General features: G+C 39.4%; 1 protein-coding gene and 1 non-coding gene across 2 annotated transcripts; both read right to left on the bottom strand.

Moving 5' to 3' along the window:
- Positions 1-2167: 2167 nt before the first annotated feature.
- On the bottom strand, positions 2168-3136 carry LOC127193154 (keratin-associated protein 26-1-like). The gene has a single exon (XM_051150480.1). It carries the CDS (start codon positions 3082-3084, stop codon positions 2443-2445), a length of 642 nt encoding a protein of 213 aa, XP_051006437.1. The 5' UTR covers positions 3085-3136; the 3' UTR covers positions 2168-2442.
- Positions 3137-18403: 15267 nt separating this feature from the next.
- Positions 18404-18522, bottom strand: LOC127193452 (5S ribosomal RNA). Its single transcript, XR_007831107.1, has one exon. It is a non-coding gene; the product is annotated as a 5S ribosomal RNA (ribosomal RNA).
- Between the last annotated feature and the right edge of the window lie 2726 nt (positions 18523-21248).

Genomic DNA, 21248 nt, shown 5'->3' on the forward strand with positions numbered 1-21248 from the left:
TTCCGGTTTCATGTTTTTGCTTCAGTGTGAAAGTTCTTAGCCGATATTACTTATGTCTTTCTTGTTTCTCTTTCCTGTCCCCAGTGCACCAGGAGCCTTCTCTCTTCGTGCTTATTCCATGTGCAGCCTGGAGAAATTTCTTGAGAGTATTATGGTTAGGTTCTTACCAGTTACAGGTTCAGCATCAATTACTCAAGGAAAATCAAAGAAATAGGCCATTGGTTCACATAATAAGTTGGAAGAATGCCACTGGATCCTTAGCAAAATAATTGCATGGCATGTGCTTTGGGAAGACACTTTATAATTTTCCTTTTCAAGTTTGAAAACAGGTAAGATGAGTAGATGGTCCTGCCGTCAGACTAATAGCTGCATCTTTAGCAGCAAACAGCCTATGCACTATAGATCAACTCATCTCATTTTGAAACGATGTCAAAGTCGGCAGTTTAGCCAGATCCACAACAGCTGTGCGTGTGACTTAGCGGCACACAGAGCTGTGCGATTTTATTATCAAGGTCCGGTGTGAGCAAATTGTCTAGGACAGGATTCAGAAACTGAAGGTGCAGATGCCGTCAACTCTGAAAGTCTAGCAAGAGGGAGAAATTACTTCTCTAGGATGGACTTTTCAACAATAGTGTTAGAAACCCGATAGGAACTGTTGTGTTCTTCTGGAGCTGAGGCTGTAGACCTTTTACCTCACATGCAGAGCATTGTAGTTGTCCATGCGACATCGCAAAGTAGATAAATAAATTTTAGAAGGGAGAACTCTCATTCTGTGTCAGTGCTGGCATCTTTATAGGTGGAATTGGAACTGTGAAGCAGAGGCACACACCTCCCCTGGGAGGAGAGACAACACAAGTTAGTTTCGGCTCTGCGTTATTTACCAGGCCACGTTTCTCTGCAGAGATGTGGCAGAGCAGGCAGAATTGCTCTGTGGTCTCAAAATTAAGTCTTGGTCTGTTATCTCTCAAGCAGTTCTTCGTGTTTGTAAAACCCTTTCATTGAATTTCCATCTTCCCCTTTTGCCCAGTTGTGTTTTGATCACAGCTCTGATTGTGCTAGCATCTATGTCACATGTAACTCTGATTTTAATGTTTTTTCTCTTTCCCCTTTTAATTTCTGCACTTGAAGATGGCCATTTCCAGTATGTCAAAAGGATGAGCATTTACCCATTTATAGTGAGATTTAATTAAGATTTATCCCATAGGGTGTGACTTCTGACAAACTCTGGTGTGCATGTCAGACTTCATAGTTCATCTCTCCCACCTGATACACTATGAGTCCACATTCCGTGAGTGTCCAATAGTTTTTAGTTGTTGTTTAAGTCTAAGGAAATCAATGAATTTTGGTTGTGTTTGTGATATTTCCAGCAGATGGAGAAGACCTACCTGCTCTTGATAGTGGCACATAGAAAACAGTAACAATTATTTTTTTTTATGTCTCACGTTTGATTTTTATTTTTTAAAATTTTTTTTATTAATTTATTCTTGTTACATCTCAATGGTTATCCCATCCCTTGTATCCTCCCATTTCCCCCCCCCCGCATTTCCCCCTTATTCCCCTCCCCTATGACTGTTCCTGAGGGGGATGACCTCCCCCTGTATATGCTCATAGGGTATCAAGTCTTTCTCATGTACTCTGGTGCCTCACATTTGACCATGTCCCCTGGAGGGAGAGACCTGGTGGCACTCAGAGGAAGGACAGCAGGTTAGTAACAATTATTTTTAAAGACATTTATGAGACATCAAATATTACACAAGAATGCAGGAGTGTGGTCCTTCTGGTACTGAATAGAAGGGGATAAGTCCAGAGAAGAAGGTGGGACAAAGGCAAGAACGGAAGCGCGTATGTCTTATGGGATCAGATCAAGGGAAGCAATATAGGCTCTCCCAGAAGCCTATTATTGAGTTTGCAATCGGAGAACGTTCTGGTGGCGGTGTGTGCAATACAAGTCAGAGCTAAGAGATCATTGCTGAGCTCTCTTTTTGACCATAACTTCCAGAAAGGTCATTACGTGCTCCATCATCATATTAGTCTGAAGTCATTATCCTCCTAAATGGCAAACCATTGTCCGGGTATCAGGTAAGAGGATATAGTACAATTTGGCCTGACAAGCAGGTGAGGCTGCTCATTCTCCTGGTAGAAGGCAGTCATGAGAGGCAAATCAATGCACTAGGTTTTTAATTTTGAATCAATCTCATTTATTGTAGCATGGATCATATCAGATACATAGTCCTCCCACCTGAGCAACATTGGCAGCAAAGTGAGCAGAGCTTTTACATCAAGGAGAGATGAATGCAAGTCACAATGTGACAGGAATTATGCATTAACTCAGACACAGTGCAAGCAAGGAAACGCTATTACTACTCAGAAAGAAGCAAAAGTCCAGAGAGTCGCAATTTTTATCCTGGATTTTTATCTTTGCTGTTCACTAGAATGAAGAAGCTACTGGCCTCCCTGTGCGGAGCAAGACGGACGACAACCGCCGAACACGTGGGTCACGGGCTGGCAGCCACCACAGGCAGGCTGCAGAGGTCTGAGGCTGTTGGACACGATGTGAATGGTTTGGGGACCATAGCTCATACAACTTGAAGGCCTGCATCCATAACTGACAATGCCCAGGGGTCGGCAGCTATTGGATACACAAGGCAGTGGGCGATATCCACCAGCCATACAGCCTATGGGATGGCAGTTGTTCATGAAAGGGCTCACCGGCCGGCAGCTGCTGGACACATAGCTCACAGGCCTATAGGATGCTGGGAGGCAGGAGCCAGAGATGAAGGAAGAAGTAGGAAAATAGCCAGCTCCTTGACAGGGTCTGGGCCCACAGTATGCGGAAGAACGACAGGAATTTTCAAAGCCGCTGGCTTCACGGCTGTTTGGCTGGCTGTTGGTAAACTCTCCAAAGGTCTCTGGGCAGTTGTCCATAAACCAGGTATGATCTTGACAGCTGCTGGGTACGCAGAAGACCTCTCCATAGCCCATGTTTGAAGAGCAGAGGGCAATGGAAGAGGTGGCTGGCATATGGCAGGAATTTCTGAGTGATCCTGAGCTGCGGTTGCCAGAGCAGTTGTTGTGGCTAGCCATAGCGAACTTTAGAGAGCGGTGGTGGTGGTGGTCTAAGGGAAGATTCGAGCACCTCGGATGTGATTCTGCCACTTGTCTTGTTGCTTTATATACTCTCAGAGAGTGGCAGTTCTGTGTACAGACTCATCTTCCTTGTTGTCTGAGGCTGCATCTGAACTCATTATAGGCAGGAAGTAGGGCTCCTACCTCCCATAAACCTAGATGATTTCCTACAGTACCTTGCATTGATCGAGGGTAACTATAAATCAGTGTGTCTGGATTTTTAATAGAGCCCCTGGTAAAGTTATCCAACCCAAACAGACAGACTCATTCTAGTTCTAACCACCAGCACACAAACATTTTTCTGAGAATTTTCTCTTGGAATTTCTTTTTGAAATTTGAGGCAAACTACTTTGAATAATATCAAAATATACACCACTCACTGAAAAGTAATTCTTTTCTTCTTGTAAACTGACAAAAAATAACCCCACAAAATCCAAACAACAACAACAAAAACACCTCTATGAAACAAGAGGTTTGCAAAAGAAAGAAAAAATTATCTTAACTTTTATGATCAAAAGAATTTAAAGGCCATACTGTTAAAGGCTCCTGTGTGTTCCCCACTATTTCATCTTCTGAACATGAAATAGTTTCCCACGAAAATATGTTCATTCAGAAATTGAGTGCTTGCTTCATTAATTTCTATAAATGAATAAACAGTCATTTGGGATTGTGCTTTGTCTGTGACAGTGAGAATATAGGTAATAAGATCGAGTTCAACTAAAATGATGGATTCCAGCTTGAACAAGGACAAATAAATGAATTCCATAAAGGCTGGATGACATGGAATTTTTCATTAATACAGCAGGCTTATATATTTCAATGTTACTCAACTTACCACTGAAAATATTGTTCTGGATAAAAAGAAAAAAAAAACTATTAGGATAAACATGCCATAATTTATTTCTTATATTACATCCGACTTCAATTTCCAAAAGGGACTCTGTGCATTGGTTGGCATAAATAATAACAGTACAATGAATACCAACTTTCTTCAGGTTTGAGTACTTTAAGGGCTATTTAAGCACTTGTATGTCTCTAAAAACGTGTTTTAAATGCATGAGAGTGGCCAGCTTTCAGTCTCCCACTGCAGTTTCCACAGACTGGTATATCCAGTAACTCCAGTGACTATTTTAATGGGAATTTAAATTATCTGTCAAATCTCAATTCCATCCCCTTTGGCTAAAAATTCAATTTAAATCACAGCACTTTCTTCTATTTTAACGTTCAGTGGTCAGGGCCACACTTATCAAGTCTCCCACTGCCCAGGAGAGTAGAAAAATATGAAATAGTATGTTGGTTTCTTCACAGCAATACAGCTCTCTTTTTTACTAGCAGGGATATGTGTGATGATAAATGCCATATAGACTCTAAGGTCTTATTCTCATATTCTAAATTTACCTCAGAATGTGAGGCAAGAGGTCCTTACTCTTTGATAGCTTGTGCCTGGTGTAATTAAGGAACCCATGCCAGAACCTCATCACCAGACACTCTGTACACAGTGGCTAGAGTCTTCTTGTGCAACCTTGGACACATCAGCTGGGTAGCATTAGTAATAGGCACAGCCATATTTAGGTTAATGTTAATCAAATGTACGTTTAGACGCTCTTTACATGTGCTTATCTCTAATGTAACCAAGAGCCCAGCACCATTGTCAAGAGTGCGTCACTAAGGTGAATAGGCATGCACGAGTTCTGTATGTATTCTATGCATGCATGGTTGTTTTTTTCCTAAAGGAAGTGTTATGGAATTATGAAAAATTAGAAATTAGTCAGCACATAGTGTATGACATACCTGGTGGCGTGGACATGCATATGTCTGCAGTCAATTAATCCTCATAATTTTAGAAGGCAAAATTTTATTGTTTTAAGCATTCATATCTGAAATATACAACATTAGAATAATAGACATAAAGAAGATCACATAAACAAAAATTCCCCACATCTCCAAACATTTTTTTATTCCCACAATCTAGTATAGTGTAATACAAAAATGAATCCAATAACTGCACCAATCTGGGAATTAGTTAATACATGTATCCCCTTTCATTATCAGTATTACCTTTACCTAAAACTGTCCACACAAAATTCTACAGACTTTGAGAAAACAGAGTCCTGAAGGTGACTCCCACAAACTGAATGATGCTATTTCACAGTTACTATGTTAGTATAAGGGCTTATTTGCCCCAAATACCAACTACCTTACCTGCAGCCTCTTGTAACTTACAGATAGCCAGTTTCATATCACTCTAAATTGCAAAGACTCCAAGATAAGGACTCCAAGATTGGACCACCCTGTGGTTTCATATCCAGTGAATCAGGGATGTTACCACTCCAACTTTATGAAGAATATTGTGCATGTTTCTGTCTTGGATGAAAGACCCTCACCATATCCATCAGTGAAGGAGTATCAGTAAGCGGCACACAGTTATTGTTTCACCCATTTCACCAATGAGTTTAAAAAAATATTTATCAAGAATCTCAGGCATAGACCACAGAATGAAAGAAGCAATGACACAAGATAAAAATGGCTTTTGTCCGCGGAACAGTTCATCGGTGGACAAGCTACAGCAGTGTTTACTAAGTTCTATAAGCAATGTACAGAGAAGGCAAACAGAATCCACTAAGCTTGATTAAAGTTGACATAGGACACTAATTTGTAAGGATAGAAAGAAGTGGCATAGGAATCAGGAAAACAGGGTAACAATTCAGACAGTAGAAAAGACACAAACACCAAAAGAAAATTGATTCATTGCTGGAAGGTTCCCATTGTGTCCCTAAAACCAGACTGGTTCTCTGGGTGCCCTTGTGTCATTAGGTAATGAATCATCTTCTCTTCTAAAGAAATAACAACCAAGTGTCTAGGTTTTCATTTTCAAGCCTCCGGATAACACCGTTTATCTGTCTTCTCATTCTGGAGTTGTGTTGTCTTTACGTTGTATTTTGTGACTCCCTTATTGTCACCTGTAGGTCCTAGCCCCACTGTCTCCTCTGTTACCTGAATGTGGAGATTACTATTATTCCACCAAAGTTAATTACACAATGAAACTCTCCAAAAAATAATCCCAATTTCCAGTAGCCCACACAGAGCAAGCCAGGCACTTGGGCAATCCCACGCAGCTTCCCAGTGAGTTTCACAGACATTCTTGCTTTGCGTGCTCATGCCCACAGTCACATCACTTCCGTCTCCCATCTCATCCGGCAGGTTGACATTCCAGTCCTGTCCTTGGGAATAACTACAATTTTATTGATTGAGACTTTAAGTAATTTAACTCCTTTTTTCCCCATAATTACTTTCCAGAGCATTCCTGCCAAACTAGATTTCTCTAGTCTTTAACTACATATAATTACCAACACTTAACAATCACTTTAAGCCCACATTCAGGCTATATTGCCCAACTCCCTGCTGCCTGTGTCTGTCTACCTTTTGGCCTCTGCTATGCGCATGCTCTTTCTCTCCCAACTAATGCACACACACACATGTACACAAAGAACGCAACTACTTCACAAGCGAAGCATTTCCCATCTTATTTCCCAACCGTAATATAGGCCTCACAGTGGCTACCACTTACTGTGGCTTTCCTGTCATTATCACATACCAGACACATATTATTTAATGTAATTCCCACCACAACCCTACTTGAGTAGGTATGATCACTATGGGGAGACCTTAGTCTGTCATTAATAACTATTCCTAATTAGCATCATAGCAGTCACGAAATATGCCCTTGGTGTTCTTTATCAAATAAAAGTTAATATTTACTTATTTGGTAATCTCTCTCATATACTTTTAAAACCACACATATATGAAATATGAAAACTAATTTACTAAGACTATAAGGAACTTGTAAATAGGAGAAAATTGTCTTCTTGTTTTGAGAAACTTTTATATGTCATGAACATGCACTTTCTGTTCCCTAATCCACCCATTCTGTCTCTGTCTCTCTCTCTTCCTCTCTCTCCTCTCCTTTCCTCTCCTGTCCTGTCCTCATTAACAACCATGTGGAAACCTTTCTTAAAACTGTTACTTGATGAACTTCAACTTGCCTTAAACAAGGCAGCAAGGAAGCCCAAGTGCTCCATATGGTTGTCTTGCTTCTCACCTGTATATTCTAATATTTCTACTAGTCACTTTACCTTGACTTAGAGAAGGATAACATGAACTAAACAAAACATCACCAGTTCTAAGTCATGTACAAAAATCACTGAACTATGGCCCATTACATAGTTAACCCTCTACCCAGCACTGTAGAATTGGGAGTCAGTTTGTCACGGCACAATAGACTGTTAACTAAAATTTTTGCCTTACTACAGAACTATTAAGCACAGAAACTATAGTTTACACAAAATATGATGGAGTTTCACACCTTCATTTCTTCTTCCTCCACATACACTGGTGGTATGAAACACTACGTGGTATGAAAAGCTTGCTCCATTTCCGTCAACACATCCTCTTATAATTTACTAAAGACACTAAAGATTGAGGTATCTATCTTTTCCACTCTCGTGATTAAACACCAAACTGTATTTTTTGTCTAGATTAGATCTTTTAATTTTTTCCATTTACATATGTGTTGATATTATAAATGTAAAAGGCTTTTATTTGATTTTTTTTCTGAGACAAATCTGAGAAATAGGAGCTGTATGTGGCTAACATTTACAATGGGATGTTTTACTCTCCACATGCATTGTAAAACAACATAGCAATCAAGTGAATCATTTCTCACACAGTTAGCATGTTTGTTTCCTCTCAAAAGGTTGTGCATTAAGAACTTTTTGACATTTTTTATTATGTTTATTTTTAACATATACATTTATATTATTACACATGAATAAAATAAACTACATACAGCAGGAAGAATGATGAGACAATCAGGAATTATATAAATGTTACATTCATAATGATTTGGCTATTTGTATTTGGCAAACTTGAAGTAAACATCTTTTGTATCTTGTTGGTTCTAAATTTCTGAATGATAATCAATACCTATCTATCTCATCTATATTAACTTAAAACATCTATCTTGATCTAAAAACATCTTACCCTCTAACCAACAAAGCTTAATTATAAGACTAAACTATCTTCAACCCCATCAGAGATACCTGAGTGAACCGGAAGTACAGGTTAGCAGCTTCCAAAATGAAAAAAAAAAAAAAAAAAAAAAAGACAGCCTGAATAGTCACGCAACACTCTCTATATTGTTGGAGCATCATTTTCGGCCTTCTAGCTCAATTTATATGATAGACATATTTGTGAGGCAGGAATTATGGAGGACTTGCTTACCATGTACTCCAGAGTTTGGGCATCAGCTCTGCCTGCTTCTAAGCTTGCCCACTATTAGGCAGAATTCTGTCTGTGGTAGAAACAAAGATATTTTGTCCAGTGGCTTGTTTGCCACATTTGCAGCCTACTCCATAAGGAGGTTCTTTGATGCTCATCATCTTCTTTGAGGCAGGATGGGTGTTGCCAGGAGTTAACTTGTCTTGTTGTCAAAGAATCTTTAGAATAATAATAACATATTCAAATGCCACATTCTGTAGGTCTCTGACGCTTTTGATGACCTTATTTAACTATTTTACCTTGTATATCTATAGATTCCTATCTATCTGTTAGACCTAGGATTTATATTTTTGTGATAAATTTGCATATGTCTTACTTCTGCTCCTACAATGAGCAGCGAACCAGTCTTAACAGCTCTGTGCATCCCACAAACTTCATACAATTACAATGTTAGGGCTGTACAATGCTTGTGAGAAATTATGTTTTCAGAACAAAAGAACCAGACACTGATGCTGGATCCGACCTGACAGGATTCATTCCTCTCAACATGCTGGATACTGACATCCTGTATCCTCCATGTTCCAGCCTCAGGCACATCAGTTGCTGTTACTCATCAGAACAGGACACCTTCCAGGACAGCATGGTAGAAAGTTTCTGATCCCAATTGTTCCAGCATTTCAGACTGTCCCACATAGGACTACTATTAAGCCTGGAAGTTCTCAACATTTAGAAAATGGACTACAAATGCTATCCCTGGCTTGTTTTTACCATTTTCCCATAATTTTTTTTGGCCCCTTTAAAGGTACTCTTTGCCCTAAATTAGGCTGAAGAAACCTTAAGAGGATGATGTCCCATTTCCTCTAAGGGTGTTGAATAGGTTTGTTTTCTCTCTTGGTCTATAGATGCTTATTTTCATTGGGAGTTAGTTATAAGTTATTATTGGTCTTATACAGAGAGAAAACTAAGCTGGACTCAGGGATGCCTCTCTTTTCCTTTATCTTTCTTTTGTAGGCAAGGAGACAGGAGCTGAAAAGAAAGAAAGGAGGATATAGAAATATAGAGGGAGGATAGAATGAAAGGTAGATTATGGAATCTACTCCTTAACTAAAGGCCTTAATTGTTACTCACAAATCATGTGATTTTTAATTCATTGGTATAGAATTTTGCATATTGATGCAAATCATGGTCATGTCAAATACCAGTCTAATTTTATCAGAAGAATATGTATCCTAGGTGCATTAAGAATTTCATAGGTGGAGACAATGTGCTTTGATCGTCCCAACCCTACAAGTCCCCTGGCCCACTCTCACAATATCCTCCTTCTCCTAACCTCAAGTCTGCTTTCTGTTGCCTCACTGCTTCCAACCTCACTGTGACTATGGCAAAGAAGCTGAAGGTTCTAACAAACACCTTCCAATTTCACCAACCATCTAAGCTTGTACAGCCAACACTCTAGGAACCACTCCTGTGAGGGAGACATTGTGGCTTGCATATGTGACACTATTCAGTGTATGTATTTCTGTGATGTGGTTTTTTTTTTTTTTTTTTTTTTATCTTAATGCAGTATTCTTCAGGCTGACCGTGTTATCACAAATGGCAAGATCTGTTTATTATTAAGAGATGGATACTACTCCATTATATAATGTCATCTATGCACTGTTTTAAGAAGTTAGGTTGTTTTTATTACGCCATGTTGTGAAATATGTACATGCAGTGTATGGGGAAACAGAAGTCTGAGCTACAGTGTCATATTATTTAGATATAAACCCAGAAGTATGTCTAGTGAGGTGGTTTCATTTCTCTAGTACCTTCAAAATGACAAATTACAGAACTGAGAATGGGTTAACAGATTCCAGGAAATGAGCATAGGGTAAAATTGGAGAAAAGAGTATGTTGCCACAAAAAGGCTACATGGGTGTCACTTGCTGATTGGATGCTTTAGCACCCACACAGTTCTCCAACTACATTGCACCATCATTGGATTCCACCATAGGAGAAACCTTAGCGAGGGCACACCGCTTTCTATAGTGTTTGTTCTAGTTAGCATTATGAGTCTTCAGTCCGTTCAAGCTCAAAACTTTATTTTCTAAAGAACTCTGGAGAGTTTGTATTTATCTATTTTGTCCATTTAATCTCCAGTAGTTTTAATGTTAGCTCTTTACTGGTTTCTGTCTGATTAACCTCTTTAGTTGTGAAAGCACACATTAAAGTCCCCTACTGTAATTGTACCGCTATCTTTTCCCCCTTTAACACTGTTAATATTTATTTCATACATAATATGTTCAAGTTATTTGTGATTGTCATGCTGTTTATAAATTAACCTATGCTGTCAATGCAGAATGTCCTTTACACCTCTATGAAGTTTTTAACATAAAGTCCATTTTCTCAAGAACTACACTTGATTTTATTTCATTATATTTGCATGAAATATCTATGCCTATATCTTATTTTCAGCCTATGTAAAAACAATGTCTATGAGTCGGAAACAGGCAATATGTAGCTGTTTTTTATGTTTCATTAATTTATCAGTGCAAGGTGTTTTGACTGCAGAGTTTAATCCATTTTTACTTAAAGTAACTATCAGTAAACAAAGACTAATTACAATTTGATGTGTTTTGTTTAATTTCTTTCTTTTTTTGTAGTCTTTGCTTTTGAGTTAATATTTTTATGAGTATATTCTTCATTTGTTTCTCCTTTGTGAGTCCACCTCAGAATTTTTTCATGAAGGGAATCACCATAATGATTTTATAAAATATCTCATAGCTATAACCACCTACTTTAAAGTGACAATAACAACTGTATTAAATATTCTTTATTAGTAGGACAAACTACCTGATATTTAAGAAACAGTTTAATAAAAAAAGAGTAGCTAACTTTGGCTTATAGTTTGAGGGTTTACATCACACCCTGTGAGAAAGCACAGAATAGGTGTATGAAACAGCTTATCACATTGAGTCTACAACAGAATACACAGACAAAATAGAGTTAGGCTTGGTCTCTCAAACCCAAAAGCTTGAAGTCCTCAGTCTTGAGCTTTCCCCTTTGGTGACAGATTCTCTTGTTTGTCCCTACATACCACATAGGGATACTAGGATTTTTCTGCATAATGAGGTACTATGCGCTCAAGAAAAATACAAGTGAACACAAACAACAACAAAAATGCTGCCTGCTGTGTGTCTGTTGTCTGATAACACCCAAAAAGAACAAACCTTGTTCGGCAGCAGACAAGCACCTTTGAGTCAATTTAATGTTTTCCTGTATAAATATGTATGATGTTGCTAATGACCATGGGACATCAAGCAGACTAAAAAAACTAGAAGTTTGTTGGTAGAGCCCTTGCAGGTGCTTAAAACCTGAGGGCAAGACACCAGGTTTTCCCCCTCCCCTCCCTTCCTCTCCCCTCTCCTGCCCTGCCCTCCCCTCGCCTCCCCTGCTCTTCTCTCCTCTCCCTTTCCCTCTTGCTTCTGCAGTATGACATTAGCCACTGTAAGAAGATGATGTGGCATATATTCACCCATTCTCTGTCCACTGAGAAAATATGAGCTTATTCTTAAATACACTGGAGGATTTCAAAGAAAGAAGAACGCAGAACTTGTGCTGTTTTGTTGTAAGTGCCCAAAGAAGCAAACCAGCAAGCCAGTTCCGAGCATTTGTGTCCTCAATGCTGTGTGCCCATACTTGCCCACCAGGAAGTTTCAAAGTGTATTCTCCTGGTGGCAAAGAGCTACATATCAAGAAGTGACAATGCTTCCTGGGGCCCTTTGAACCATAAGTCACTTGGATGATTTTGCTGATTGAACCTTTGGCAAACAGAGACAGTATCTTGAGTGATACCGGAGGTGTCATTATAATGCTTTTCCTGAGTAGTGTCTGAGACTTTATGAATGGATTGAGGGCAGTCTACTGAGGGAAATTTCTGAGGAATCAGTGGGATGGAACATAGACATATTCATCCAGACAGGTCAGGGTAGATACAGTGATTGGATGCTGTAGTTTCACTTTTGCCTCCAGTAAAGACTCACCAACGCCTTCTGTTTTGGGTTATCTATTCAAGAATGTTTGTTCAGCAAATAGGACAATACATATCGTGTTTTCTCTGAAGCAAATGCCAGCCACACCTGTAGGCTCAATTTTCTTAACCAATATATTTTATTAACAACTTAGTGACCTGGCATACGTCCCTTATAACCCGACTAACCAAAACAATAGGAAATGAGGATTAATGGACACAATAACAAAACCTTAAGGATATCAGTTCCGAGGAATGATTCTTCCAGGCATGAGACACAGGATTTCTTCTGCTGGAACCTGGGGTAACCAGAATCCAGAACCTCAGCAGGAGTCAGAGCCCCGAAGCCTTCCCTCGAGCCATTTTCCCTAGGAGCATCTTGAAGTGCAGCGATGAACAGCCAAATCTATCCCAAGTCTCCAAGAAGCCCCACCTCCAGTTCTGGGCTCATTTATATATCTCCTCCCAGAGTCAGTTCACCGGATCTTTTCAGCTGGCAACAATTAAGCTCCTGCACGAGGTGGTTGCTCTTCTAGTGATTTAACCTCACCTGTTCTCTAACAAGACCGTTCCAATCCCGCACTTGGGATCCTAAAAAACAGGTTTATCTCTCCTTCACACACCTATAGCCTATTATCCCACCCATGGGTCAGAACTCAAGCTCAGGGCTTCTCTTTTGTAACAGAAGACATTGTTAATGCAGCTACGTCCTGGCCCTGAGAGAAGTGAAGCCCATGGAATGAAAGCACATGCTAACACCCTGGCTTCTGCTGTTGCCGGGAATAATAACCCCCTCTGTCTCTGACCTGAGTATCTCATGTCTGCTTCTAGCATTTGGGAAACTGTGGCAGGTTAACTTGTTACCATGCCAATGAGATAACCTCTGATTTTTCACAGTTCACTTAGTCTTTTTCCCCAGATTGTTGTTTGCCCATTGAAATTACGAGACAACACTGTCATCATTATAATTACTTGTGGGTTTTTTTGTTATTTTTGACAAGTATTTAATAAGACATGGAAATATAAGTAGTGATGTAACAGTTATTGTAACATATAAATAATAATGGACAATTTATGAAGAGATACCTAGTAATAATTAAAGTTATTAGAAGATAAAGAAACTTGATACCACTTTGAAAGTACATCTGAGAGGCTTAAATAATCTTGAAAGAAAAGGCCAAGGAAAGAGAACAGATGTGAACCATGGTTTGCTCAACAGATAGTCTTAAGGGTGAGACAGCAATAGACAAGCTGGCCAGATTTGTTCTTCAAATATATATAGATATATGAATATATATTCAAATATAAATATATACATACATATATAATGCACACTATATATGTGTGTGTACACATACATAATATATATTATATATGTATATTATATATATGTGTACACACATAATATATATATATATATATATATAGTTTCTGTGCCTGTGTACATACAGAAACCATGGAAGCAGTCTGATGTCCTACCCTATCACTCTCCATCTTTTTCCTTTGAAATGGGTCCCTCTCACTGAACCTGGATAGCTCTCTGGTGGTGGTGGTGGTGGTGGTGGTGGTGGTGGTGGTGTGTGTGTGTGTGTGTGTGTGTGTGTGTGTGTGTGTGTGTCATGTTTTAATGTTGCATGGTTGCATAGCAGTGCTTTTGCCCATTCTCCCACCTCCTCAGCATCCCTCCCCAACACACCTGATTTTTCTTTAATGTGATCCTCAGAAAATAATCTTCCGTAAGTATTACCACCTAAAGATACCAGGTAGCAATCTTTAGATACTTTATTTAGAAACTGGTAGTTATGAGGGATTATTGAAAGACCTAGAAAATATAAGCTATGGATGTCAAAGCAAAAGTGACTGAGTAGGTAGCTCAACTGTCAACCTGCAAACACAGTCCACTAGAGGTCAGCAACTGCTAACTCCCACTCAAGCAGAGGGCGCAGGTAGCCCACAACTGACCACTGATAGGCTGTGGGACATTCATTGCCATCTGTCCACGAAGCCCAGCACTTTGAGAGTGGGTTTCTAAGTGGCAAGATTCAAAACTTTAGGAAGAAAATGCTGAGAATGATTCTGTAGACACATCACAGGCAGAGTCGGCTAGGGAGGGGTTCACAAAGCCGGATGCTGGCTGACAGCTGGCAATGGCTCATCTTTGTCTTGGCAATCAGACAGGAGCTGGGTTCTCTGCCATGGCTACTAATGGCTTTGCAGAGGGCACCTCTGAAGCTCACATGGAAGAAAGGGCTATTTAGAGGGGATGACAGAAACACGGCAGTAACCCTCAGGGAATGACAGATGTAGCTTCCGCATGGGCAATTATTGAAAGACAAGATGACCTTAATTTAGATTCTAAGCAAAGTTCCTTCACTGAGTAAATGCTGGCCTCTTTTCTCTGCTGTGACCTCAAGAGACTTTTAGTGGTGGGTCTTACTTAGTATCCAGTGAAGGTGACAAATGTAACCCAACTGTTTAGATGGCAGGGATAATGGCTCTTACCAGCATGTAAAAACACTTGCTGGATATCTGAAACAAAGAATCCATAGACCTCTTCACCACACAACAAATCTTACATTTATAAAAACAATATTCCCACTCTTATTAAGGGATTTTTAAAATTATGTGTATGAAATGATGTTGATTAAACACATGTACTCATTTAAGATAAGTCATATTTATGATCTCATTAAGTTTATTTTATACCTCCTATATAGTTGTTAGCGTACATATAGGTCTCATTAACGATTTCCATGGTTAATATTTTTAAATAAACTCCATATGAATGAAATTGTGAGACAAAGCCAAGGGGACATTAGAATGAGAGTTCTGCTGGTAATGAGCTGAATGGAGTTTGATACGTCACTTAATGTTGGCAGGTGTAACACTATTTGTTCAATTCTCACTGAAGGTTAACTATCTAATTCTGCAAAAATTTAACCATGAGGAAAAGTGAGACCAGATATAAAGAAAACATTAAAATAATCAATTAATCCTTGTGACTACATAGGCCATTGGGATATTTCTCAGCATCCAGAGGAAGACCTTGGAAACACTTTATCCTGACCTGACATCTATCAGGTCAAAATATAGCACGGGCTAGTGCTCGTTCTCCCAGGAAAGCTCAACAGCCCTCAGTATGCAATACTGTTTTATGATAGCTTAGCATCCCATTTACAGCCTCAGGGGCCCAGAGCACTGGCCTCATAGTAGAAGCCCCTCAGGACAAGTCTCAAGATCAGGGCTTTGGTCTCTACTGTCATTCACTGCAGGAAATTAAACAGACTCCTGGGGACTAAGCTACCATCAGCTACAGCCCTGGGGACATGGGAAAGTAGGAGCAAGCCCACTTTACACATCCTACTGAATAAGCATGAACAATGGAAATCACCTTGATGCCTGTTTCTATTTTCTCAGAAATATATACATCTTTCCATGGCAAGAGATGCTTTAGCAGGAGCATCTGGCACCTGTACAACAAATCTTAACTAAATCTTACTATAAAATGAACCAGTTTACATCTGTATTATAATATAGCCTTGTAAATATTAATTGAGCAAGAAATTTACACTTTATTTTACTCTATGCTATAGTTTAGCAATTTATGGGGTCTAGGGAAAGCATTATGTTCTGGGGGATGTTAACATACATTATTAAATCAATACTACAGGATAAAGTATAAACATAATAAGTTCTTATGGTACATGCCAAGAGTACAAACAAAACAAAACAAAACAAAATAACAAGCATCAGTGAGTCTAAGCCTGTGGTCACTTCTTATATAGTTGGTAAAGGGAGTTTGTCATCCAGGTAATGCACTACAGCCAGGATAAGCAAGGAGAAGTAAATGTCTATGAATAGTGACAACTTGGTGCACCCGAAGGATGCTGTTACCAGCTTGCCTTTGATTTTCAGTCTTCTTTTCTCATTATCTTTGTCAATTAGTAAGTATTGACCTCCTGCAGGAGCACTGACCCCGTACTTGAGGCAGAACCACAGTGAGTAATGGAAGAATCAAAACTAGCTATACTATTTTCAGCTATTTACCCTTGAGATTTTTTTCTTTTATGTGCAGAGGCAAGAGCATTGACTTTGCCTTGGGCTCTAAGGAGCAGCTCTCTTTGAATCTCATTAGAGAGTTTGCTTCCACAAAACCAGAGAAAGTTTTATTAAAACGTCAAGCAAATTGCTTGCAACTCTGCAAGAACAGAAAGGCTTGGTTTTAATTTAGCTTTATATGTTTACTGTACCAGCACCTGTCAGCCTGGAGTGCAAATTGGCCCTTAACAGAGTCAGAGGAAGACCATGACAATTAAGAATTTACCACTCCTTGTTACCTCAGAGATATGACTTCAAAAAGTTTAATGGGGTTGATTTATGTTGGGTGTTTATGTTAACTAGTTTACATGCAAATAGAAAAGTCAGAAACATTCTAGGTGAAGAAGTTACAAGCCGTGCGTGTGAATGGGGCTTCTGGATACTCAGATGAAGCTAGGTGGGAGAAAGCTGTTGTCAAAGAAGCGTATACGGGGCTTCTCAAAAATTGTGGCCAAGTCCCCTCTTCATGTTTCCAATGAACTTAAGGTTTTTGAAAGGAACTTTATTCAGATAAAGTGGGAAGCTATATGTATTGAAAATGAAGTTATTGATATTAAAAACCTTATGTTGTATAGAATTTTGAATTCTTGACATATACATCTCTTATCTAGCACATATCATATAATCATATTTAGTGATCTGAAATGCCTGTCTGTATCTTTCCAGTGATTAGCCAAACTGGTCGTTTTCAATTAAATTATTTGTATTGACCTTTTATACAGCATGGATGTCCCTTATACTTGAAATTGCTCTAATGCTTAGCAATCGGATGTACTTTATACTTTGAAAAACAATATACATGATTTTTAAAAATCTCTATACATGTCCGACAACTCCATTCTGGCTAGCCTTCATTTTTACTGGAAAACTGGGTAATAAACTAGTGATTCTTCCTTTCAGTTACTAAAAATGATAAGACATATACATAATGTTTGATAAATACTAAGTGCTCAGGTGCTAATAGCTTGGTTGTGTATGGCTCTGACACGTTACTGTTTCAGCTCATGGACATTACTGCTTAGACTCTTGGCACGTTACTGTTTCTGATATTCACCAAACTTGACTTTAAGCAGAAAATCATATAGTTAAGATACCTATATTTTGATGACTTTGACAACTAATGCATAGATTCTAGTATAGTTTCTGTTTAGGAAGAAAAGAGGCATTTGACTTAGAGAAAGTGTCCTAAAATATATAGAATGTGAGTTCTTCCTGGCATACCCAGGACGCACCACACTGCTCCAGTTCTTCCTCAAGCTATGGAAAGCTTTCCTGGATCTTTGCCAAATATTTGGTGTGCAGCACACTCAATCACAAAGTGAGGTTGAGCCCCAAGAGCCAAACAGCAAATGAAGTGTCAAATGATACCTGGCGTATATTGCACACTTGCCACGTGTTAAACACTCCACTAAGCATTTAATTGGCACTTTATCATTGAGCTGTCACAATCATCTACTACATTAGGCACCATTTTATCCACTTTACAGCGAAAGAACAGAGTCTCTGAAATGTCAAATTGTCCCAAGGCACACAGCTAGTAATTGACAGAATTTGAAATTGAGCAAGATCTAGTAATAACTGGTTTCATGATCTTCTCCTTATGGTAACTTTCCCTCCAAGGTCTCTTACGACAATCATACCATTTCTTATTCAAATATCAAAAGTCTTGTGTTTGAGGTCAGAGATTCATCCTTATGAATGGCTTACATGTGTTTCATATTTGGTTACATCATGGACTGGCTCTATCTTCAGACAACTTGTTAGGAAAGTGACCAAGGTCAACCCAGAAAAATTAGTAGTTAGCATAAAGTGATACATTTGAAAGACATGAAAATTAAAGCATGTTTAACTGTCATTCCTCTCTTCTGGATTTTTTTTTTTTTAATTTTTAAAAGCCTACAGCACCTGGTATTCCCAGGCGGTCTCCCATCCAAGTACTAACCAGGCCCGACCATGCTTAGCTTCCAAGATCAGACGAGATTGGGCGTGTTCAGGGTGGTATGGCCATAGACTCTCTTCTGGATTTTTAATCCTCCTACTCCTCCCTAATGATATATAATCAATATTAAATAAAACCTATTCTTCCATGTAAGTTATACCCACTACAGGAACATGTATGAAGACTCATGCAATAAACAGCAATCAAATAAACTTAATTTTCCACAGGTCATCAATCCATTTGAATTTCAACAGGAATCCTCATTGTAAATAAAATTAGTCCATGTTTACACATTGACCAGAGTGAGATCCTAAGAGATTGACATGAAGAGAAGTGCTTATTTATTGTTGCCAAAGTTATGTTGCTAGCACATTACAGCTGTCGCCAAGTGTTATATAGCAATGTCTAGCTTCAGGAAGAGTCCTCTGTGTCCACAAGGAGTTCTTCCATTGCCCAAGTATTTAGCCTCCTGCTTCTCAGATCTCCTGTGGATTCCTTCAAGTGAAACTTTCAAAAAGCATCTGAGAAAATGAGGATCTAAAGAATTTAAGTTCAAGAGGACTTCTTCATCTCAATACAACATTAATCAGGATTATTAAAAAAAAAAACAGAAGCAGGTTTTATTTTTATACAATGAATTAATTTTGAAGATGTAAATCTCACATAGCTCCTACATAGTCACATGATTACAGATTGTGGTGAAGACATTCCAAAATCTGTTTTATGTACCCTGGATATCCAAGGAAGCCAATGGTCTTTTTAATCTAAGTATGAAGGCACTATGGGCACCATGGGAGTTAAAAGTATAAACCACAGTGCAAAGCTGAGAGAAAACTGAGAAGAGAAGCAAGAAGCATGTAGGAACGCTTTTTTCCTCGGTGTTTTGTTGTATTCATGTTTTTGGTGGGTTTACAAGCACCTGGCCCGAGAAGGATCATTTACTAAGTCCATTGACTTCAATTCTTGTCTTATTCAGAAAAATCCTCACAGCCATCCGGAAATGACGTTCCACCTGTGTTCTACTTGGCTCACTCAATTTGACACATGGAGTTTCCAAAACTCTCACCCACAGACTGTCTGGTGAATTGTCATTAGCTTTGTCTTTCCTTCAGAGGTAATGCATTAGCAAGCTTCAGCTAGGTACAGTGTGTAGGGGTCCTGATGTTGCTGTTAGTTCTGAGATGGGTGTTTTCGCTTGCATTAATGTTTGTATGCCTGGTGCCCTCAGATGCCAGAAATGTGTACCACATTCTCTGCAAGTAAGGGCTACTGATGGTCCTGAGCTACCACGTTGGTGCTAAGGAACTGAATGTAGGCCCTCTGCAAGAGCAGCCCATGCTTGTAACTGCTACATCTCTCTAGTCCCACATCCCCCGAGCAATGAGCATTTCTTAATTTTTCTTTAAAAAAGAAATCCTAAAGTATCTCTTTTCCCTTCATGCGATGCTGCTCTTCCTTCACTTGTCACAGATCCCTGGGTTTGTTTATAAACCTCTTTTACTCGCAGCCTGCTGTGTCTGTAAACAAGGCTGCTTGCTGCATCATACGGAGCATCAGCTGTACACAAAATGATGTGTTGAGTATGTTTCATATACTGACTTTTAATCCTCATAATCTTTTAATCTTTATGATCTCAAGTTTAAAGTGGAAAACAAAATATTTTATTATAGAACAGTTAAATAATTGACACATAATCACCCAGTTGGAGTTCAAGTAGCTTTCAATAAACATAAGAAATTTTAAAATTTATTTTTTATTCACTTTACATTCTGGCCATAGCTTCATCCCTCCTCTCCTCCTAGTCCTGCTCTCCTTCCCTCTAGCTCCTATTTCCTCCCTTCTTCCTCAGAAAAGGGGAGCCCCCATTCCCATCTACCCCAACTCCTCCAGTCATATCAGGACTGAGTGTGTCCTCTTCCCCTGTGGCCTGGCAAGGCAGTCCTGCCACAGGGAGTGATCAAAAAGCTGGTCTCAGCATCCATATTAGAGACAGCTCCTGCTCCCCTTAGTAGAGGACCCACATGAAGCCTTAGCTGCCCATTGGCTATATCTGTGTAGGGAGCCTAGGTCCAATCTATCCTTGGTCCTTGGTTAGTGGTTCAGCATCAGCAAGCCCCTCCAGGCCCTGGCTAGTTGATTCTGTTGGTCTTCTTGTGGAGCTCCTGTCATTTCCAGGTCTTTTTCTCTGTCGCCTCACTTTTCCGTAAGATTCCCTTCAATCACCCGATGTTTGGCTGAGTCTCAGCATCTGTTTCTAACTGGCTGCTGGGTGGAGTCTCTCAAAGGACAACACTGCTAGGCTCCTGTCTGCAAGTATAACTAAGTATCATTAATAATGTCGGGGATTGTCGGTCTCCAATGGGGTGGGTCTTGGTTTGGGCCAGGCATTGGTTGGACCTTCCCTCAATCTCTATCTACGTTATCTTTATCCATACACATCTTGTAGACAGGGTAAATTTGGGGTCCACATTTTTGTGGGTGGGTTGGTGTTCCCCTCCTTCAACTAGGAGTCTTGTCTAGTTCTAACTCTTCAGACACTGTGGCCCCTGATAGTAAGAGTCTCTGCCAGAGTGCCCCCTCATATTCTTCCAGGGGCCTATGCTGAATTAAGTCTCCCGTTTGTCACAGAGATGCCCCTGCCCATGGTTTCTAACTTTAGGAAGCCTGTCTTCACAAGCCGTATCCTTAACAACCAATTTTTATTTCCTTCCAAAATGACAGATTAATTTAAGACTGTCCCCAAAGCTTGTAAATGGCCAAGCTATTAAATAAATTTATTCCATTTCAAATATTCATACT

The sequence above is a fragment of the Acomys russatus genome, chromosome 8 (genome assembly GCF_903995435.1).
Source record: "Acomys russatus chromosome 8, mAcoRus1.1, whole genome shotgun sequence".
NCBI lineage: Eukaryota > Metazoa > Chordata > Mammalia > Rodentia > Muridae > Acomys > Acomys russatus.

Excerpts from the sequence above, each read along its gene's own strand:
- LOC127193154 (XM_051150480.1), bottom strand. The coding sequence starts at position 3,084 with ATGGCTAGCCACAACAACTGCTCTGGCAACCGCAGCTCAGGATCACTC.